The sequence below is a fragment of the Symphalangus syndactylus genome, chromosome 20 (assembly GCF_028878055.3).
Source record: "Symphalangus syndactylus isolate Jambi chromosome 20, NHGRI_mSymSyn1-v2.1_pri, whole genome shotgun sequence".
NCBI lineage: Eukaryota > Metazoa > Chordata > Mammalia > Primates > Hylobatidae > Symphalangus > Symphalangus syndactylus.
Genome location: NC_072442.2, coordinates 27,153,962 through 27,172,317, shown reverse-complemented (window position 1 = coordinate 27,172,317; position 18,356 = coordinate 27,153,962). Strand labels below are relative to the sequence as shown.

Below are 18,356 nucleotides of genomic sequence, written 5' to 3'. Positions count from 1 at the left end.
CATGTTTAAAAAATTTTTTAGTACAGGATTTATATATGTTGGGGAAAAAAACAGAGTCCATGATGATTAAGAAGGAAAAAAAGCCTTCCATGTAATTATTTTGTTTTCAGGTGAACCAGAATTTAAGTACATTGGAAATATGCATGGAAATGAAGTGGTTGGAAGAGAACTGCTGTTGAACCTCATCGAATACCTTTGTAAGAACTTTGAAACAGACCCTGAAGTCACAGATTTGGTTCATAACACTAGAATTCACCTTATGCCATCCATGAATCCTGATGGGTATGAAAAGTCCCAGGAAGGTAAAGAATAGCTATTAATTCTTAATCATTTGATCATCATGTAGAATGATTATTTTGATGTAGAAGAGAATTTGGACTGGTTCTTTTGGAATTTCTTCCAATTTTTTTTCCTTTTAATTTATAATTGATTTTAGCTCTTGTGTTCTTATATGATCATCTGGTCTGTTCAACAATTATGTGATCGAATATATATATTTAGTGGTGTTTTCCACTTGGTAATGGTTCTTATTTACTAGAAATAGAGTATAAGACTTTTACAAATTGTTTTATTTTAGCAATAGTTCTGTTGACAAAGAGTCAAACTCTGTAAAATATTTGAAGAGATTTATTCTGAGCCAAATATGAGTGACCGTGGCTCATGACACAGCCCTCAAACCCTGAGGACATGTGTTCAGGGTAGTCAGGGTGCAGCTTGGTTTCAAACATTTTAAGAAGACATGAGACATCAGTCAGACACATTTAAGATATACATTGGTTTGGTCCAGAAAGGGGGCGAGGGTTGAAAGATTTGTTATCAGTCGAAAAGAATGTCTGGGTTAGGATAAGAGGTTGTGGTTACCCAAGTTTGATCATGCAGATGAAGCCTCCAGGTAACAGGCTTCACAGAGAATCGATTGTAAATGTTTCTTATCAGACTTAAGGTCTGTGTTGGTATTAAATGCTGATTGACTTTTCCTGATTTCCAAAAGAGAGGAGGCATAATGAGGCATGTCCGACCCCCATTTCCCATCACGGCCTGAACCAGTCTTTCAGTTTAACTTTGGAGTGCCCTGGTCAAGAGGAGGGAATCTGTTCAGATAGGCCCTGCCTATTGAGCGGGGCCTTAGAATTTTATTTTGGGTTTACAGTTCGTATTAAATCATTATTTTGGGAATCTTATTTCATAAGTGAAAAATCAAACCAGATATCTGAGTTAGTGACTCTGTTTTGACTGTCAGTTCTACTCCCTGTGCATATTCCAGACTTGCTAATTTATTGACTTCCCATTTCTTTGCCTTCTCTGGGCAAGTCCATCTCTCCTGGGGCGTTACAGTGTGGGATGGGACAGCAGACCCTTATGCACAACACTAGGGGAGTAAGAATTCATCTTTTCCCAGCCCATGATTTCTTCCAGGCAGTGGTATCTATCAGGCACCATAGTATAATATGGAGCCTCATGACTTATTACTAGCATTGACCTGACCATTGGGAGGATCAGTTGGTCATTAGTTGGTCATTAGTACCCAGAAGTTGGTCATTAGTACCGCAAAAGCTCACTTGAAGAAATAGGCACAAGATCTTACTTATATATGTATATATTTCCGCTTTTCCCCCCTAAGGTTCTCATTCTTTGTCAGTGCCACAAATCCCTCCTACATACTCCCCAGACCTTTCTGAAAGGTGGAACTAATTACACTAGTAAGCCCTCCAGTTTTCTTCAGTCTCTTGCAATTTTTCTTATTGTAATGACAATAGTAAGGCTCCCACTCCCTATTAAAATGGAATATGCACAGTTAAGCTTAAATTGAACTTTCTCCTCCATCAGGTTAAACTTCCAGCTGTGCTCTTGGCTAACTTTACCTTTTTGTGATCACTTTGATGTGAGCATATCACAATTTTCTTTTCATTTGCTCTATTTCTTACAACGTCTTAGTGAGCTTTATACAAGTACAGAGAGGAGTATAGAGTTCCTGGCCAGGCGCGGTAGCTCACGCTTATAATTCCAGCACTTTGGGAGGTCGAGGTGGGTGGATCATTTGAGGCCAGGAGTTCAAGAGCAGCCTGGCCAACATGATGAAACCCTGTTTCTACTAAAAATACAAAAAATTAGCTGGACGTGGTAGCACACACCTGTAATTCCAGCTACTGGGGAGGCTGAGGCACAAGAATTGCTTGAATCCAGGAGGTGGAGGTAGCAGTGAGCCGAGATGGTGCCACTGTACTACAGTCTAGGCCACAGAGTGAGACTCTGTCTCAAAAAAAAAAAAAGAGTTCCCCTCTAATCAGTAATTTCCACTCAACATTGTGATCATGTCATTATATGTGGATTATTGACACTTAAACACTGCTTTAATATAATTTGTCTAATTGGAATATTTTTCCTCCCAGATTATGAGCAGAGGGCAAAAATAAAAAGATAATGGTTTTACCTCTCTGTTCAAAATATCTGGAAGAGATACAGTTTTTACACACGCCATGTGAAAAAGATGTGTTTTAACTGTAATGCCTGACCAGGCGCTGTGGCTCACGCCTGTAATCCCAGCACTTTGGGAGGCCAAGGTGGGTGGATCACGAGGTCAGGAGTTCGAGACCAGCCTGGCCAACATGGTGAAACCTCATCTCTACTAAATATACAAAAAATTAGCTGGGCGTGGTGGTGCACACCTGTAATCCCAGCTACTCGGGAGGCTGAGGCAGGAGAATGACGTGAACCCAGGAGGCAGAGGTTGCAGTAAGCCGAGATTGCGCCATTGCACTCCAGCCTGGGCGACAAGGCGAGACTCCATCTCAAAAAAAAAAAAAAAAAAAAAAAAGTAATGCCTGATGGGTTCTTCCTGCCTGCTGCACAGGCAAAACAGTTCATTGAGACCATGGTATCACAGTAAAGAGTTTAATTAATGCAAGGCCAGCCACGCAGGAGAATTGGAGTTATCACTCAAATCAGTCTCAGAGGTTAGGGTTTTTCAAAGATAGTTTGATGGACAAGGGACTAGAGAATGGGTTGATTGTTTGAGGATGAAATCATAGGGATGTGGAAAACAGTCCTCATGTGCTGAGTCAGCTTCTAGTTGGGAACCACAGGACCAGCTAAGTTACAAGTCACTGGTCCAGGTGACGTCAGCTGGTTGTCAGAAATGCAAAAGTCGGAAAAACATCTCAGAAGGCCAATCTTAGGTTCTACAGTAGTGATGTTATCTACAGGAGTAGTTGGGGAAGTTACAAATCTTACAACTTCCAAAACGATGACTGGTTATCCTTTAATAACACATACATGTTAGCCAAATTCAGGCCTCTCTTATAATCCCAACCTTGTGACCTTTCATTAGTTTTACAAAGGTGGTTTAGTTTTGGGAAAGGTTGTTATCATCCTTGCTTTAAGATTAAACTGTAAGCTAAATTTCTCCCAAAGTTAGCTTGGCCGATGCCCAGGAATGACCAAGGACAGCTTGGAGGTTAGAAATAAGGTGGAGTTTGGCCAGGCGTGGTGGCTGACCCCTGTAATCCTAGCACTTTGGGAGGCTGAGGGGGGCGGGTCACCTGATGTCAGGAATTCAAGACCAGCCTGGCCAACATGGTGAAACCCTATCTCTACTAATAAATACAAAAATTAGCTGGGCGTGATGGCAGGTGCCTGTAATCCCAGCTACTCAGGAGGCTAAGATGAGAGAATTGCTTGAACCCGGGAGATGGTGGTTGCAGTGAGCTGAGATTGCACCACTGCACTCCAGCTTGGGTGACTGAGTGAGACTCCATCTCAAAAAAGAAAAGAAAAGGTGGAGTCAACCATGTCAGATTTCTCTTACTGCTATAATTTTGCAAAGGCAGTTTCATAATCATAGGTGATTGATAATAGTGAAGCCTGATGTGTTCACATTTGACTTGAGTTAAGGTATCTGAAGTAGTACGTGTTGGAATAAAATATAAGCGAACATGGCTTATATTCAAATCCTTTATCATATCATACAGGAGATTCAATAAGTGTAATTGGCAGAAACAACAGCAACAACTTTGACCTGAACCGAAATTTCCCAGACCAGTTTGTTCAGATCACAGATCCTACACAACCAGAAACTATTGCTGTAATGAGCTGGATGAAGTCCTATCCATTTGTACTTTCAGCAAACCTGCATGGAGGTATGGCAACTTTATATTCTACTAATTAGTTCTTGTTGAGAGCATTTGGAAATCTTGGTGGAATTTTATCTGTTTGTAGCGTTATGCTTTCTTAAAACAAGTATCCTGTTACTGCTTTTATGGCAGACAACAGTAAAGGTCTTTTCTCATTACTTTTTCAGCCAGTGTCCTGCTGTTTCTTTCCTCCTTCTTTCTCTCTTTTTTTTCCTCCTCTTCTCTTCTCCTTCTACTCCCATCTCTTCTCTCCACCCCATTCTCCTCTCTTTTCTCACCTACTACTTCTCTCTCTCCCTTCTGTTATCTCCTCTCCCCTTTCTTTTCTGTCTTGTCTTTTTTCTCCTCTACTCTCCTTTTCCCCTGCCTGTCCCCCTACTCTGCTCTTCCTCCTCCTCTCCTCTTCCTCTCATAGTTCTTCAGGTATTTTGTATTTATCTCTCACACTGGGAACTTGGTAACATATTCTTTGTCATTCATAAAAATTGATCCAAATGTTTAGTTCTGTTTTCTCCCTGAAGTTTAATAAACTCTTTTATGTAAATTTAGATTTTGATATTCTCTTTTTTACTTGGTATATCCTTAACTGCAGCAGAATGACCACATTCTCATGTAGTACCTGAGCTCATATACCTCCATATAATTTAGCAGGAATGGATCGGTTGAATAGGATGAGTGTCAAGATTAAAAATCGCCACAGTGTCCAACTAGGGTTGCAAACAAGAGTGAAGATATCAGTACCCAAGAGAACCAAAATGTGTCCACACATAAACTCACTTGAACAAAATGTTCACTCATTTAATGTACAGCTCTCATGTATATGAATGTTCAATGTACATGAATGTTCATTCAGGATTATTCACAATAACAAAAAAGTAGAAACAACCCAAACAACCATCATCTGATAAATGGATAAATAAAATGTGGTCTGCCCTTTCAATGAATATTATTTGGCTCGAAAAGGAATCAAGTGCTGATACATGCTACAACATAGATCCTTGAAACCTTATGCTAAGTGACAAAAGCCAGTCATAAGAGACCACATAGTGCATGATTATTATTTTTTTCTTTATCAAGTTAATGATTATATTTTTATGAAATTTTTAGAATAGGCATATCCATAGAGACAGAAAGTAGATTAAAGATTGCATTGGGCTGGAGTGAATAGTGGTAGGAGGTGATAGGGGAGTGACTGCTAATGGATTTTGGGGTTTCTTTTTGGAGTTATGAAAATGTTCTATAACTGGATAGTGGTAGTGGTTGTACAACCCTATGAATATAAACAACTTTAAATGGGTGAATTGCATGGTATTTGAATTACATCAGTAAAACTGCTAAAAAAAAAAAAAAGTGACAAGTATTAGCACTAGGGGCAATGGGGAAGAAATTTAGTTTCAACATTTATTGGAATATCCAGAAGTATCATAGTGGAGACTTTATGTCATATAGAGTAACCTGCCATTTTAGAATGACAGTACATACTGATGGATGTTTAGATTTAGGAGGTTAATTGAGATTCTCCAAAAATTGCTTTGAAAGATTGCCAATAGTAGAAAAAAGTACTTCTACAGTTGGTAATCATATATTGTTCTCAAAGAGTCAAATAAGAACTATGAAGTTATACCCTGGTTGGCAAAATAAATTTTTGGTTTTCTTTTATTATATTTTATGTATTTAATGCTATGTTTGATAGAATTCACTTATTTAGAGCTTTAAAAATATTCTCATAATAAATCATACATCATGTTGGCTAAATCTAGAAAGTTAATAATAGTTATATTCCAGTGAAAATAAGTCACAGGTTTACAGATGTGGGATCCAGACCTTGGCATGGTGAGAGGTACGCATCTTCAGTCATGCAGACATCTTTCTTTCCATGACATATTTTGTTTTCTCATCTTAAAATCCTTATTTAAATGGAGTTTGAAATCTTGGCAAAGCAATTTGAAGGAGAATTTCTTTGTTGTTGTACAGGAGTGAAAAACCTCATAGATTCCGCAGCTGGAGCTTGTGAATTAAGCTGACAAAAGACAGATTAAAAGAAAAAAGCATACAAATTTTATTTGATGTTTGTATGTGGCACAGGCAACAGGCAGTGGGGGAGTTCATAGGAAAGACGTGAAACCCTCGAAAAAGCAGTTAGTGTTAAGGACTTAGTGCTCTTATAACAAAGGGTAATACCTTGTGGAAAAGTGACTACACAAAGGAAGGGGTTTAGACTTCTAGGGGTAATAAATTGTGGGAAAGTGACTAGGAAATATGCGGGGGAAACTAATGAAAGATGAGGGTTATTTTACCAAGGTTTGTTCGTGTCAACTCATCTTGGCGTTGACTATCCCATCTCTGATGGTACCAGGAAGGTGCCTTTCTCACGGGAAATTTATGCCCTAATTTTAGGCAGAAAGAGGAAGGGTAGATAGCCTTTCCTGCATCTGCTGTTCCTCAGTTGCCTTCAGCTCTAAATAATTAATGTGCTAAAGAGTCATATTCTGGGGCAGAATGTTCTGATTCCTTTCACTGCCATCTTTATAATTTAGAAGGATCTTGAAAGAAGATAGGGGAAAGCAATATTCTTTTTCATAAAATTTCAAAAATTTTGATACTAATTTTTTTATTGAGGTGAAGTTTACATAATTCCAGTGGCATTTAGTGCATTCATAGTGTTTTGCAACTGCCCCCTCTATCTTGTTCCAAAACATTTTTATCTCCACAAAAGGATACCCTACACCCATTTAACAGTGACTCCCCTTTCCCTTCTCCCCTCAACCTCTGGTAACCACCAATCTTTGTTCTGTCTCTAGGGATTTACCTATTCTGGATATTTCATAGAAATGGAATCCTATAACATGTGACCTTTTGTGTCTGGCTTCTTTCATCCAGCATAGTGTTTTCAAGGTTCACTCATGTTGTAGCATATATCAGTACTTCATTCCTTTCTATGGTTGAATAATAGTACATTGTATATACATATGTATATATCAATATCACATTTGCTTTATCCATTTACTTACTGATGGACATTTGGGTTGTTTTGACTTTTTGACTACAATGAAAAATGCTTCTATGCCCATTGGCATTCAAATATCTATTCAAGTTCCTGTTTTCTTTTCCCTGTGCCCCCCTTGTTTTGAAACAGAGTCTCACTCTGTTACCCAGGCTGGAGTGTAAGTGGTGTGATCATGGCTCACTGCAGCCTCAAACTCCTGAGCTCAGGCAATCCTCCCACCTCAGCCTCCCAAGTAGCTGGAACTGCAGGCATGCACCACCACACCTGGCTTATTTTAAATTTTTTGTAGAGACAGGGTCTCCCAGTGTTGCCCAGGCTGATCTTGAACTCTTGGGCTCAAGCAATCCACCTGCCTTGGCCTCCCAAAGTGCTGAGATTATAGGCGTGAACTACTGTACGCAGCCCCTGTATTCAGTTCTTTTGGGTGTACACCTAGGAGTGAAATTGTCATATGATAATTCCATGTTAAGCTTTTTGAGGAATTGCCAAACTGTTTTCCACAGAGGCTGGACTATTTTACATTCCCACCAGCAATGTATGAGGTTCCAGTTTCTTCATATCCTCACCACCACTTATTATTTTCTATTTTTATTATTATAGCCATCCTAGTGGGTGAGAAGTAGTACCTCATTTTGGTTTTGGTGTGCATTTCCCCAATAACTAATGATGCCGAGGATCTTTCATGAGCTTGTTGGCCATTTATCTATCTTCTTTGGAGAAATATCTGTTCAAGTCCTTTGCCCAATTTTTAATTGAGTTTTTGTCTTTGTTGTTAAGTTGTAAGAGTTTTTAAATGGACACTGGAGCCTTATCAGGCTTGCAAAATATTTTCCCCCATTCTATAGGTTGTCTTTTCTCTTTCTTATGTCCTTGATGCATAAAAGTTTTTTATTTTGATGGAATCCCATATATCTTTCTTTCTTTTGTTGCTAGTCCTTTCTGTGTTGATGCTAATTATTTTTTTGAGGTAGACTGGTAGAAGTACTATAAATCTTTTTTTGGCTTTAGAAAATTAGCCATTTGAAAGATATTTTCTTACTTACTCACTTTGATTTTCTATTGAAGAAATTAGTGTAATTTTCACTTCTGTTGAGGAAATTCTGCTTGGCAAATTTTATTGTTTTCTCTTCTCTGGCAGTATTCTGAAAAGCTTTATGTTAATAATCCATCTTGAAACAGACAACATGATACATTTTCCTCTTTTTCCCTTATAGGTTCTTTGGTGGTTAACTACCCGTTTGATGATGATGAACAAGGACTTGCCACATATAGTAAATCACCAGATGATGCTGTGTTTCAACAAATAGCACTTTCTTATTCCAAGGTAAGCTTGTCTTTGAATATAAAATGTATAAAATTAATTCTTTTATTTAAAAATATGCTTTAAAGTCCTGCAAGACTCAGGTCAAGTGCTTCCATAGTTAATAAAGCATGACTTTTTCAGCTGTTTCCGAAAAACATTTTTTCTCCTGTTTCCCACCTAACTTTTGAATACACTACATGTCTTTCTCCATTGGCCTTTTATCTATGGTTTTAGCACAGTACCTGGAACATATACATGTCAATTTATTTCATTTGACAAATAAGTTATAAGCCCAGTAAAGTAGGCCAAGATAAGGGCTTAATGAATTATAGCTCTGGAGCCAAATCTTGCCCACCACCTGTTTTTGTAAATAAAATTGTATTGACACACAGCCACGGCTATATTTTTATATATTGTGTGTGGCTGCTTTCTCCTTCAACATTTCAAAGTAAGTCAGTATAATTTACTATATTAACAAACTAAAGAAGGAAAATCCAGTGATCAAAGGGCAAAGTTGAGTAGTTTCAACAAAGACTTTTGCATCTAAAAAGTCTGAAATATTTGCTGTCTGGTTTTTTACAGGAAAAAATTGCCAAACTTTAGTCTAAGGTATTTAAGATCCTGTAGTTACATATAGCAAGGAAAAGCAGGCAGAAATTTCTGTATTTTCCAAACTTCCTATAATAAACATGGATTACTCTTACAATCAGGAATGTTAAAATGTGTGTGTGTGAAAATTTAATGTAAAAATCGTTCTTAGGACCAGGCCTGGTGGCTCATGCCTGGAATCCTAGCACTTTGGTAGGGCAAGGCAGGAGGATTGCTTGAACTCTCAGGAGTTTGAGACCAGACTGGGCAACATAGCAAGAGCTTGCCTCTACTAAAAATAAAAATAAAAATAAATTAGCCGGTTGTGATGACACGCATTTGTTGTCCCAGCTACTTAGGAGGCTAAGGTGGGAGGATCACTCTATCCCAGGAGATTGAGGTTGAAGTGAGCTTGATCACAGTACTATACTCTAGCCTGGGTGACAAAGCTGAGACCCTGTCTCAAAAAAATAAAAATTGTCTTAGAAAACATGTTAAAAGTTGAGGCTTGTAAACTAGGCTTGTTAGTTTCAATGTTTGGTGTTACTACTGACTTAGCATTATTATTGGTTATATTGGTACTATTATTGGTTATAGGTAATGAATATTATTACTATAACTGTGTACTCTCCAGTCACAGCCCTCTATCCTTCCACTTTTCCCATTCTCTCATCCTCTGCAAATGAATCTTGTGAGATTGTTCAGAGTTTCTACTAGAGGAATACAGCTGTTCATTTCACCTTAGAGAATTATTGCTTTCTGTTTGGACATATATGTTTTTTTGAAGTACATACATGGAGTAATAAGAGAATGGATAGTGTCCCAACCATCAAAATAAAAATTAAATGGTCAGATTTTGCATATTTTCTCACCACATTCTATGCTCATTCTCATGATTTCTGCTTTTCACCTTCATTTTGGCTTCTAGTTCCTTATCTTCTCTTTGTTTTCTTAGACCATTAACCCTTTTGATTTGATTTACCTTACTCTGTAGTGTAGACCCATGGACATACCTTTTCAGTGATTCTCCTAAGGGTCTTGTACACCCCTTTGACATAACTGCTTTGCCCTCCAGTCCTCAGTAATTACCATTATCTCTTTTCTCCGTACCAATATTACAAGTACAGCCTAGAGTGGTCACACAGTCATGGCAATTTGCTATAGTCCGTATGTGTGCTCTCCAACTTCAGCTGAACCCTCAGTCCTACATGGCAACATTTCCTGTTTAGCTACTTGACTCCCTGGCTCAGTTCCCACTATGGTGATTCAGAGCCTTTATCCTCTATCTGAGCCTCCTATTCCAGCTCCATCCCTCTTATTCATAGTAGATCACTTTGCATTGAACTAAAGTAGAACTTTGAGTAATCTGATGTGAGTTCACTAAGATTCTGTCTTCTTATTTGTTACTCATGTGTGTCTTAACAATATTCTCCTCCATTTCTTTATCCCACTGCATTCTGCCTCCTGGAATCTTGTGTCTTCATATCTTATTTTGTAAATGAGGAACGTGATAATTAAACTCCCCAGTCTTCACTCACAGCCTTTTTTCTCTTGGTCAATAAGCAGCTCCTCTAAAAATATTGTCTTCTGCTAACCTTAGTAAGCCCCCATGAAGCTACCATTCCAAGTTTCTTTATTTTTTACTCTTCAAAACTTCTGTTTCTTTCTTTCTTTTTTTTTTTTTTTTTGAGATGGAGTCTCGCTCTGTCGCCCAGGCTGGAGTGCAGTGGCGGGATCTCAGCTCACTGCAAGCTCCGCCTTCCGGGTTCATGCCATTCTCCTGCCTCAGCCTCCCGAGTAGCTGGGACTACAGGCGCCCGCTACTGCGCCCAGCTAATTTTTTGTATTTTTAGTAGGGATGGGGTTTCACCGTGGTCTCAATCTCCTGACCTCGTGATCCGCCCGCCTCTGCCTCCCAAAGTGCTGGGATTACAGGTGTGAGCCACCGCACCCGGCCTTCTTCAAAACTTCTCAAAAGTAAATAGTCTTGGGAGACATCTGAGCAGCCAAAGACAATGGTGGCTATGTGATAACCTATCTCCCAGGGTTTTTATTTAAACAATATAAAACAAGTTAAAAACTACCAAATTTTACACAAAACCACACTGTTGGCATCACAAAAGATCCTGAAACTGCAAAATAACTGTAAATTTTTTAAAAATCAAGAAATCTCAGCATGATCTATCATGCACCTACCCCACCTTCGCCCCACCACAAGGCTTTGTGGTGAGGTAAAGCAGACCAAGAAAACTTATGGAAAAGACAGAAGTGGGTGCCCGTGAAGGTCAGCCGTGAAGGTAATTTGGAATGACCACCATACATCACATATGCAATAAATCCAAAAATACTAAAAGAGTAACTGGGCAGATGAGAGCTCTGGAATACAGGGAAGAGATTTCAAAATGCACACAACTTAAAGGATCTGGTGTGATTTAATGGGATAAGTACAATTTAAAAGGAGAGGATGGTTACAGGGAGATCTTCCAAACTCATAGCTTCCGGAGGAGGAAAAAAAGAGGCAAAGATAGAAATGAAGAAGTGCTCCTTGGCAATTAGATGGTGAATGGGAAAAGGAAAAAGTGGGGAGAAATGTAAGGTTTTACAAGACAGAAAAGAACTTTAAAATCAGAAGATTCTCAGCTCCACCCTTACCACCAAGACAAATAAATAACCACACTGAGGTACCTGGATTTTGCTAGACTGACAGAAAAGTGTACCATTAAGCTAGAAATAATATTAGATGCCCAATATCATAAAAATAAAGAGGAAAATAAAGTCCATGGAAAATGATTGCAGAAAATTAGGAAATGAAACTTCACATATAGACACTAAGGAGACCCTACCATTAGCAAAAAATAATCAAGAAGCAGAAGAAAACTGTTCAATTGGCATTCTAAATAGATTAAGTATACCCAAATATACGCTGAGAATATGAGAAACTACCTCAACTCAGATAGTCAAAAAATAAAAACACAGGCCAGGAAACAAAAAAACAGGGATAAATAAAATAAAGTTTATAGGACTCAGGAAAAAAATGGAAGAAAAAGACAAAATTATCTCTGAAATGAAGAATAAATGACAAAAGTTAGGGAACTCATACATCCAATTTCAAACTTACTACAAAGCTACAGTAATTAAGACAGCGTGGTACTGGCATAAGGACAGACATATAGATCAATGAAATAGAACTGAGAATCCAGGAATAAATTCTTATGTTGATGGTCAGTTGGTTTTTTTTTTTAGAAAAGGATGCCAAGACAACTCAATAGGAAAAGAATAGATTTTTTAGATAAATAGTGCTCGGACAATTGGATATTTATATGCAAAAGAATAAACTAGATACCTTCCTCACACCACACCACAAAATTAGCTTAAAATAGGTCATAAACCTAAATATAGGAACTAAAACTATAAAACTAAGAAAAAATAGGATTACATTTTTGTAATTTGGTTCTCCTCTAGATATGACATCAAAAGCACAAGTGACAAAAAAAGGTTGATACATTGGACATAATCCAGATTAAAAACTTCTTTACTGCAAAGAAAACTGTATTTGTTTTCTAGTTCTGCTGTAACAAAATTCCACAAACTGGGTGGTCTAAGACAACAGGAATTTATTGTCTCACAGTTTTGGAGGCCAGAAGTCCAAAATCACAGTGTTGCCAGGGCCATTCTCCCTCTGAAACTGTGGAAGAATCCTTCCTTGTTTCTCCCTAGTTTCTGGTGCTTTGCTGGCAACCACTGGCATTCCTTCACTTTTAGGTGCATCACTCCAACCCTTCATCATCACATGGCATTCTCCCTCTGTCTTTGTATCCCAGTTTCCCCTTTGTACAAGGACACCATCATATTGGATTAGGGCCCATGCTAATCACCTTATTTTAACTTGATTACCTCTGTAAGGAACTTATTTCCAAATAAGATCACATTTTGAGGTACTGAGGGTTAGGACTTCAATATATTTTTGGAGGACACAACTCAATCCATAACATGTAACATCCAGGAAGTAAAAAGACAACCCACAGAAGGTGGGCATGGTGGCACGTGCCTGTAGTCCCAGCTGCTTGGGAGGCTGAGGCTGAAGGATTGCTTGAGCCCAAGAAGCAGAGGCTATCGTGAGCTATGATCATGCCACTGCACTCCAGCTTGGGTGACAGAAGGAGACCCCAACCTCCAAAAAATAAATAAATAAAAAGATGACCCACGGAATAAGAGAAAATTTTTGTAAATCATATATTTGATTAAGGTATTATATCTAAAATATATAAAGAACTCTTATGGCTAAATAATAAAAGGACAAATCATCCAAGTGAAAAATAGGCAAAGGATCTGAATGGACATTTCTCTAAAGAAGAGGAAATGGCCAATAAGCACATGAAAAGATGCTCAATATTATTAGCCATTAGAGAAATGCAAGTCAATACCACAATGAGATACCTCTTCTTACCCACTAGGATGGCTGTAATTTAAAAAATGGAAAATATGCATAGGCAAAGATGTGGAAAAATTGAAACCTTTATACGTACATTGCTGGTGGGGTGTAAAATGGTATAACTGCTTTGAAAGACAGTCTGGCAGTGCTTTAAAACATTAAATATAGAATTGTAATATGACCCAGCATTCCACTGCTAGGTATATACCCAAGAGAAATGGAAACATGTATTCACACAAAAACTTGTACATGAATATTTGTAGCAGCATTATTCATAATAGCCCCAAATGGAAACAACCAAAATGTCCATCAACTGATGAATGGGTTAACAAACTGATAAGGAAACATACAAAATCATACAGTGGAATATTATTCAGCCACAAAAAGTAATGAAGTAATGATACATGGTACAACTTAAATGAACCTTAAAAACCTGCTAAGTGAAAGAAGTCACAAGAGGCTACATATTGTATGATTCAGTTTATATGTAATGTTCAGAGTAGGCAAACCCATAGAGACAGAAAGTAGATTGGTGGTTGCCTAGGGTTTGGAGTAGGGGTGGGGAGTAGGGTTTGGGGAAAAATGGAGAATGCTAATACGTATAGAGTTTCTCTTTGGGGTGATGAAAATGTCCTAAAATTTATTATGGTGAGTGGTTATACAACTCTATGAATACTAAAAACCATTGAATTGTACACTTTAAATGGAGTCAATTGTGTGGAATGTGAATTATATCTCAATAAATGGATTTTGAAAACCTAAAGAATACTGAGGGGTGGAGGATCCATTCTATATTCGTATATAAGTTAAAAAAATGAGGTCTAAAAGTTATATACCAAGCCCGGTGTGATGGCTCACACCTGTAATCTCAACACTTTTGGAGGCCGAGGTGGGCAGATTCGTTAAGCCCAGGAGTTCGAGACCAGCCTGGGCAACATGGTCAAACCCCATCTCTACAAAAAATACAAAAATTAGCCGTGTGTGTGGGTGCATGCCTATAGTCCCAGCTACTCAGGAGGGTGAGATGGAAGGATCACCTGAGCGTGGGGAGATTGAGGCTACAGTGAGCTGTGTTTCCACTACTGCACTCTGAGCTGGGTGACAAACAAGACCCAGTTTCAAAACCAAAGCAAAAGAGCATGCATATAATTATTACAGTAATCTAAAATTAATGGTTTTTATTTGATAAGAGAGTGATGGAATGATAAGCCTATAATTGGCATATTAAGTTTCTAGATGGGGATCGTTTATTTTATTTTGTTTTTGTTAGGACAGAGTCTTGCTTTGTCACCCAGGCTGTAGTGCAGTGGTGCAATCATGGCTTACTGCAGCCTCAACCTCCTGGGGTCAAGCTATTTTCCCGTCTCAGCCTCCCAAGGAGCTGGTTCTACAGGCATGTAGCACCATGCGTGGCTTTTTTTTTTTTTTTTTTTTTTTTTTTTTTTTTTTTTGTAGAGACAAGGTCTCACTGTATTGCCCAGGCTGGTCTTGAACTTCTGAGCTCAAGCAGTTCTCCAACCTTGGCCTCCCAAAGTGTTGGGATTACAGGTGTGATCTTAACCTGTCCTTGTTTATATATTTTAAAGTTAAATGGTTAATTCTCTGTGGTAGAAAAATGGGAAATTATTCTTTTTTTCTTCACACTTTCAGTACTTTTTTTCTGTTTCAAAAAGAGATAAATGAAGTTTTGACCATTTTTCAAAGCTCAATTTCTTCTAGGAAACTCCCCCTGCCACTCTCATCAGATGTAATCTTTCTCTCCTCTTGCTTTCAATGGCATGCATTTGTGTCTCCATGGCAGTTTTTCTTACCCTTCATTGAGTTATCAGTTGGACACCTACTGTATGCTAGATGCTGAGGACACAGAGACACAAATGTTTCAAGGAATAGTGTATTGTCTTTAGGGAAGAAAAAGGTGCAACTAGTTGTAATAGGGTAAGATAATTGTACAGAGGGCAGTCAGAGCACAGAGGGGCCATCTTATTCCTGCTGGCAGTCAGGGAAAGCTACTTACTTTTATTGTGTGTGTATTATCTTTTTTGGACTTCAAGCTCCTTGAAAGCTTGAAATGAAAGTATAAATATGAGCAGAAATTTTTTTAGAGAGGGGTTCAGCTGGGTTTTATATTACTTGTAATTACGAGTAATAAATGAAGTCAATATTTTTTTACAGAGCACATTTAATTTTGATTTTTAAAAATAGATAAGTTCAGATAGTGAAAAATCAAAATGGCATAAAAAGCTATACACTGAAAAGTCTCACTGCTCATAGCCCCACCCCACTCCTACCTCCACCCCTCACACACCCTGTTGGAAGCCATTTTTATTATTTTCCTGTATCTTTCCAGTACTTTTTTTTTTTGATGGAGATACAAACAAATACAAGTAAAGATTCTTTTCGTTTTTCCAGGAAAATTCCCAGATGTTTCAAGGTAGACCTTGCAAGAATATGTATCCTAATGAATATTTTCCTCATGGAATAACAAATGGAGCTAGTTGGTATAATGTCCCAGGTAAAGATTCTTTTATATCAAGGCCTTACAACTTGATGGCCTTTCTGCTTTCCTAGATGGTGCTGCTTGTTATTATCTTTTAATTTTGAGTAATGATCATTATATAATCTTTTCAACTACTTTTATGTTTGATGTACGTTGAGGGTTGAGTAAGAATAATGCACTAAAACTTGATTAAAGGGTTACATTTTACTTCTGGCTATTACAAAGAATCTTACATGTGCTAATAGAAGAGGGTAAGCTGTATGTGAATTCTTAAACATGAAGGTATAGATGTTTTGCTTGTATCGCAAGCATCAAAGTGCCCTCACATGAACACATTATCTTATCAATGCTGATAAGAGATAAATTTGGCTTTTTACTAGGAATATTGCTTACCTTTTGGGATCTGAGCTGTTTAGAACTTCTTCAGATGCTGGGCGCGGTGGCTCACGCCTGTAATCCCAGCACTTTGGGAGGCCGAGGCAGGCGGATCACGAGGTCAGGAGATCGAGACCATCCTGGCTAACACGGTGAAACCCCGTCTCTACTAAAAATACAAAAAAATTAGCCGGGCGAGGTGGTGGGCGCCTGTAGTCCCAGCTACGCGGGAGGCTGAGGCAGGAGAATGGCATGAACCCCGGGGGACGGAGCCTGCAGTGAGCCGAGATCACGCCACTGCACTCCAGCCTGGGTGAAAGAGCGAGACTCTTCTCAAAAAAAAAAAAAAAAAAAAAAAAAAGAACTTCTTCAGAGTGACTAATTTTAATTTTTATCTTTTAGGAGGAATGCAGGACTGGAACTATTTACAAACAAATTGCTTTGAAGTGACTATTGAACTAGGTTGTGTGAAATATCCATTTGAGAAAGAGCTGCCAAACTTTTGGGAACAGAATCGAAGATCACTAATCCAGTTTATGAAACAGGTGACTATTCAGGAGTGAAGTATGAAATTTCTCCCAAGGGTGAAAAGATTTTTGTGTGTACACGTGGTTTTTTTGCGGTGATTTTGGAATACACTGTTTAAAATTTCAATTTGTTTTAGTATATTTAACCAATTTGTATATTCCAAGGTGTTTAATATATTTATCTAGAAAATTCGTGGATGGAAATGAGTTTATTTGTATATGTGAGGAAAAGTTGAAGAAAATGGGCCGGGTGCGGTGGCTCACGCTTGTAATCCCAGCACTTTGGGAGGCCGAGGCGGGCGGATCACGAGGTCAGGAGATCGAGACCACGGTGAAACCCCGTCTCTACTAAAAATACAAAAAATGAGCCGGGCGTGGTGGTGGGCGCCTGTAGTCCCAGCTACTTGGAGAGGCTGAGGCAGGAGAATGGCGTGAACCCGGGAGGCGGAGCTTGCAGTGAGCCGAGATCGCACCACTGCACTCCAGCCTGGGCGACAGAGCGAGACTCTGTCTCAAAAAAAAAAAAAAGAAAATGATTGAACAAGGTAGTGATATTTTGCTGTTAAGGGTTAGTGGTCACTTTTTACCCGTGTTTAAAAAAGACCAACATAAATTGGATACACACCTAATCATTGGCCAAGTGATAGAAAGATGGACTGTGGAGTAAATGTTTTTATTCTTTTCCTATTGCCAGTGATTTACGGTGAAATGATTAATTTCCTTTTGTTTGGATATGCGTGGTGGCCAATAGGTAAAGATTATAAGAAATACGCTAATGTTAATTAGGATAATCAGACTAATACTTTTTGCCAGTACATTTCTGCATTTTTCTTTTTCGTGAGTGGTGTGACATAAAGTCTGTGAGTTTTTTTTACTATATTTAAAGACATTTTATTCTGAAAAATTTTAAATATACAGAAAAGTTATGACTAGCCAATAATTATTCCTATACCTAGATTTAACATTTTTAACATTTTGTTATATTTGCTTTATTTTAATGTAATTTTTATTTACACACTCACATACACATATTTTTGACTCAACTATTTTAATATAAATTGCAGGTATGGTATTTTATCCCTAAATATTTCAGCATCTATCTCCTAAAAATAAGGAGCTACTGCATACTATCTCTAAGTGCTACTATCCTACCAAAGAAAATTAACAATAATTCCCTAATATTATCTAATACTTAGTTTATATTTAAATGTCCATATTTTTCCCCAAAATGTAATTTTACAGCTGTATTTTATGACCAGGATCTAGTCAAGTTTCATGCATTGCATTGGATTATTATATCTCTTTACTATTCTTTGAGCTAGAAGAGTCCTTCTGTTTTTAAAAAATGCCATTTCCTTTTGAAAAGGGCAGGTCTGTTTTCTTGTAGAATGTCATATATTCTGAAATCATCAGAATGTGCTGAAGTTTAAACAGTGTTATTTATATTCTTCATGATAAAGAGAAACAACGCCTATGAAAAATTAGCCTTCAGAAATA

General features: G+C 38.0%; 1 protein-coding gene across 4 annotated transcripts in view; it reads left to right on the top strand.

The window, feature by feature from the left end:
- The window catches only part of CPD (carboxypeptidase D), a 135,449-nt gene that overhangs the window by 91,335 nt on the left and 25,758 nt on the right, over positions 1-18,356 (top strand). For all 4 annotated transcript variants that reach the window (XM_063628651.1, XM_063628650.1, XM_063628649.1 and 1 more), the window contains 5 exons: positions 111-302; positions 3,969-4,136; positions 8,352-8,461; positions 15,870-15,972; positions 16,735-16,877. In XM_063628651.1, coding sequence (XP_063484721.1) covers positions 111-302; positions 3,969-4,136; positions 8,352-8,461; positions 15,870-15,972; positions 16,735-16,877 — 716 coding nt within the window. The remainder of the gene's footprint in view (positions 1-110; positions 303-3,968; positions 4,137-8,351; positions 8,462-15,869; positions 15,973-16,734; positions 16,878-18,356) is intronic.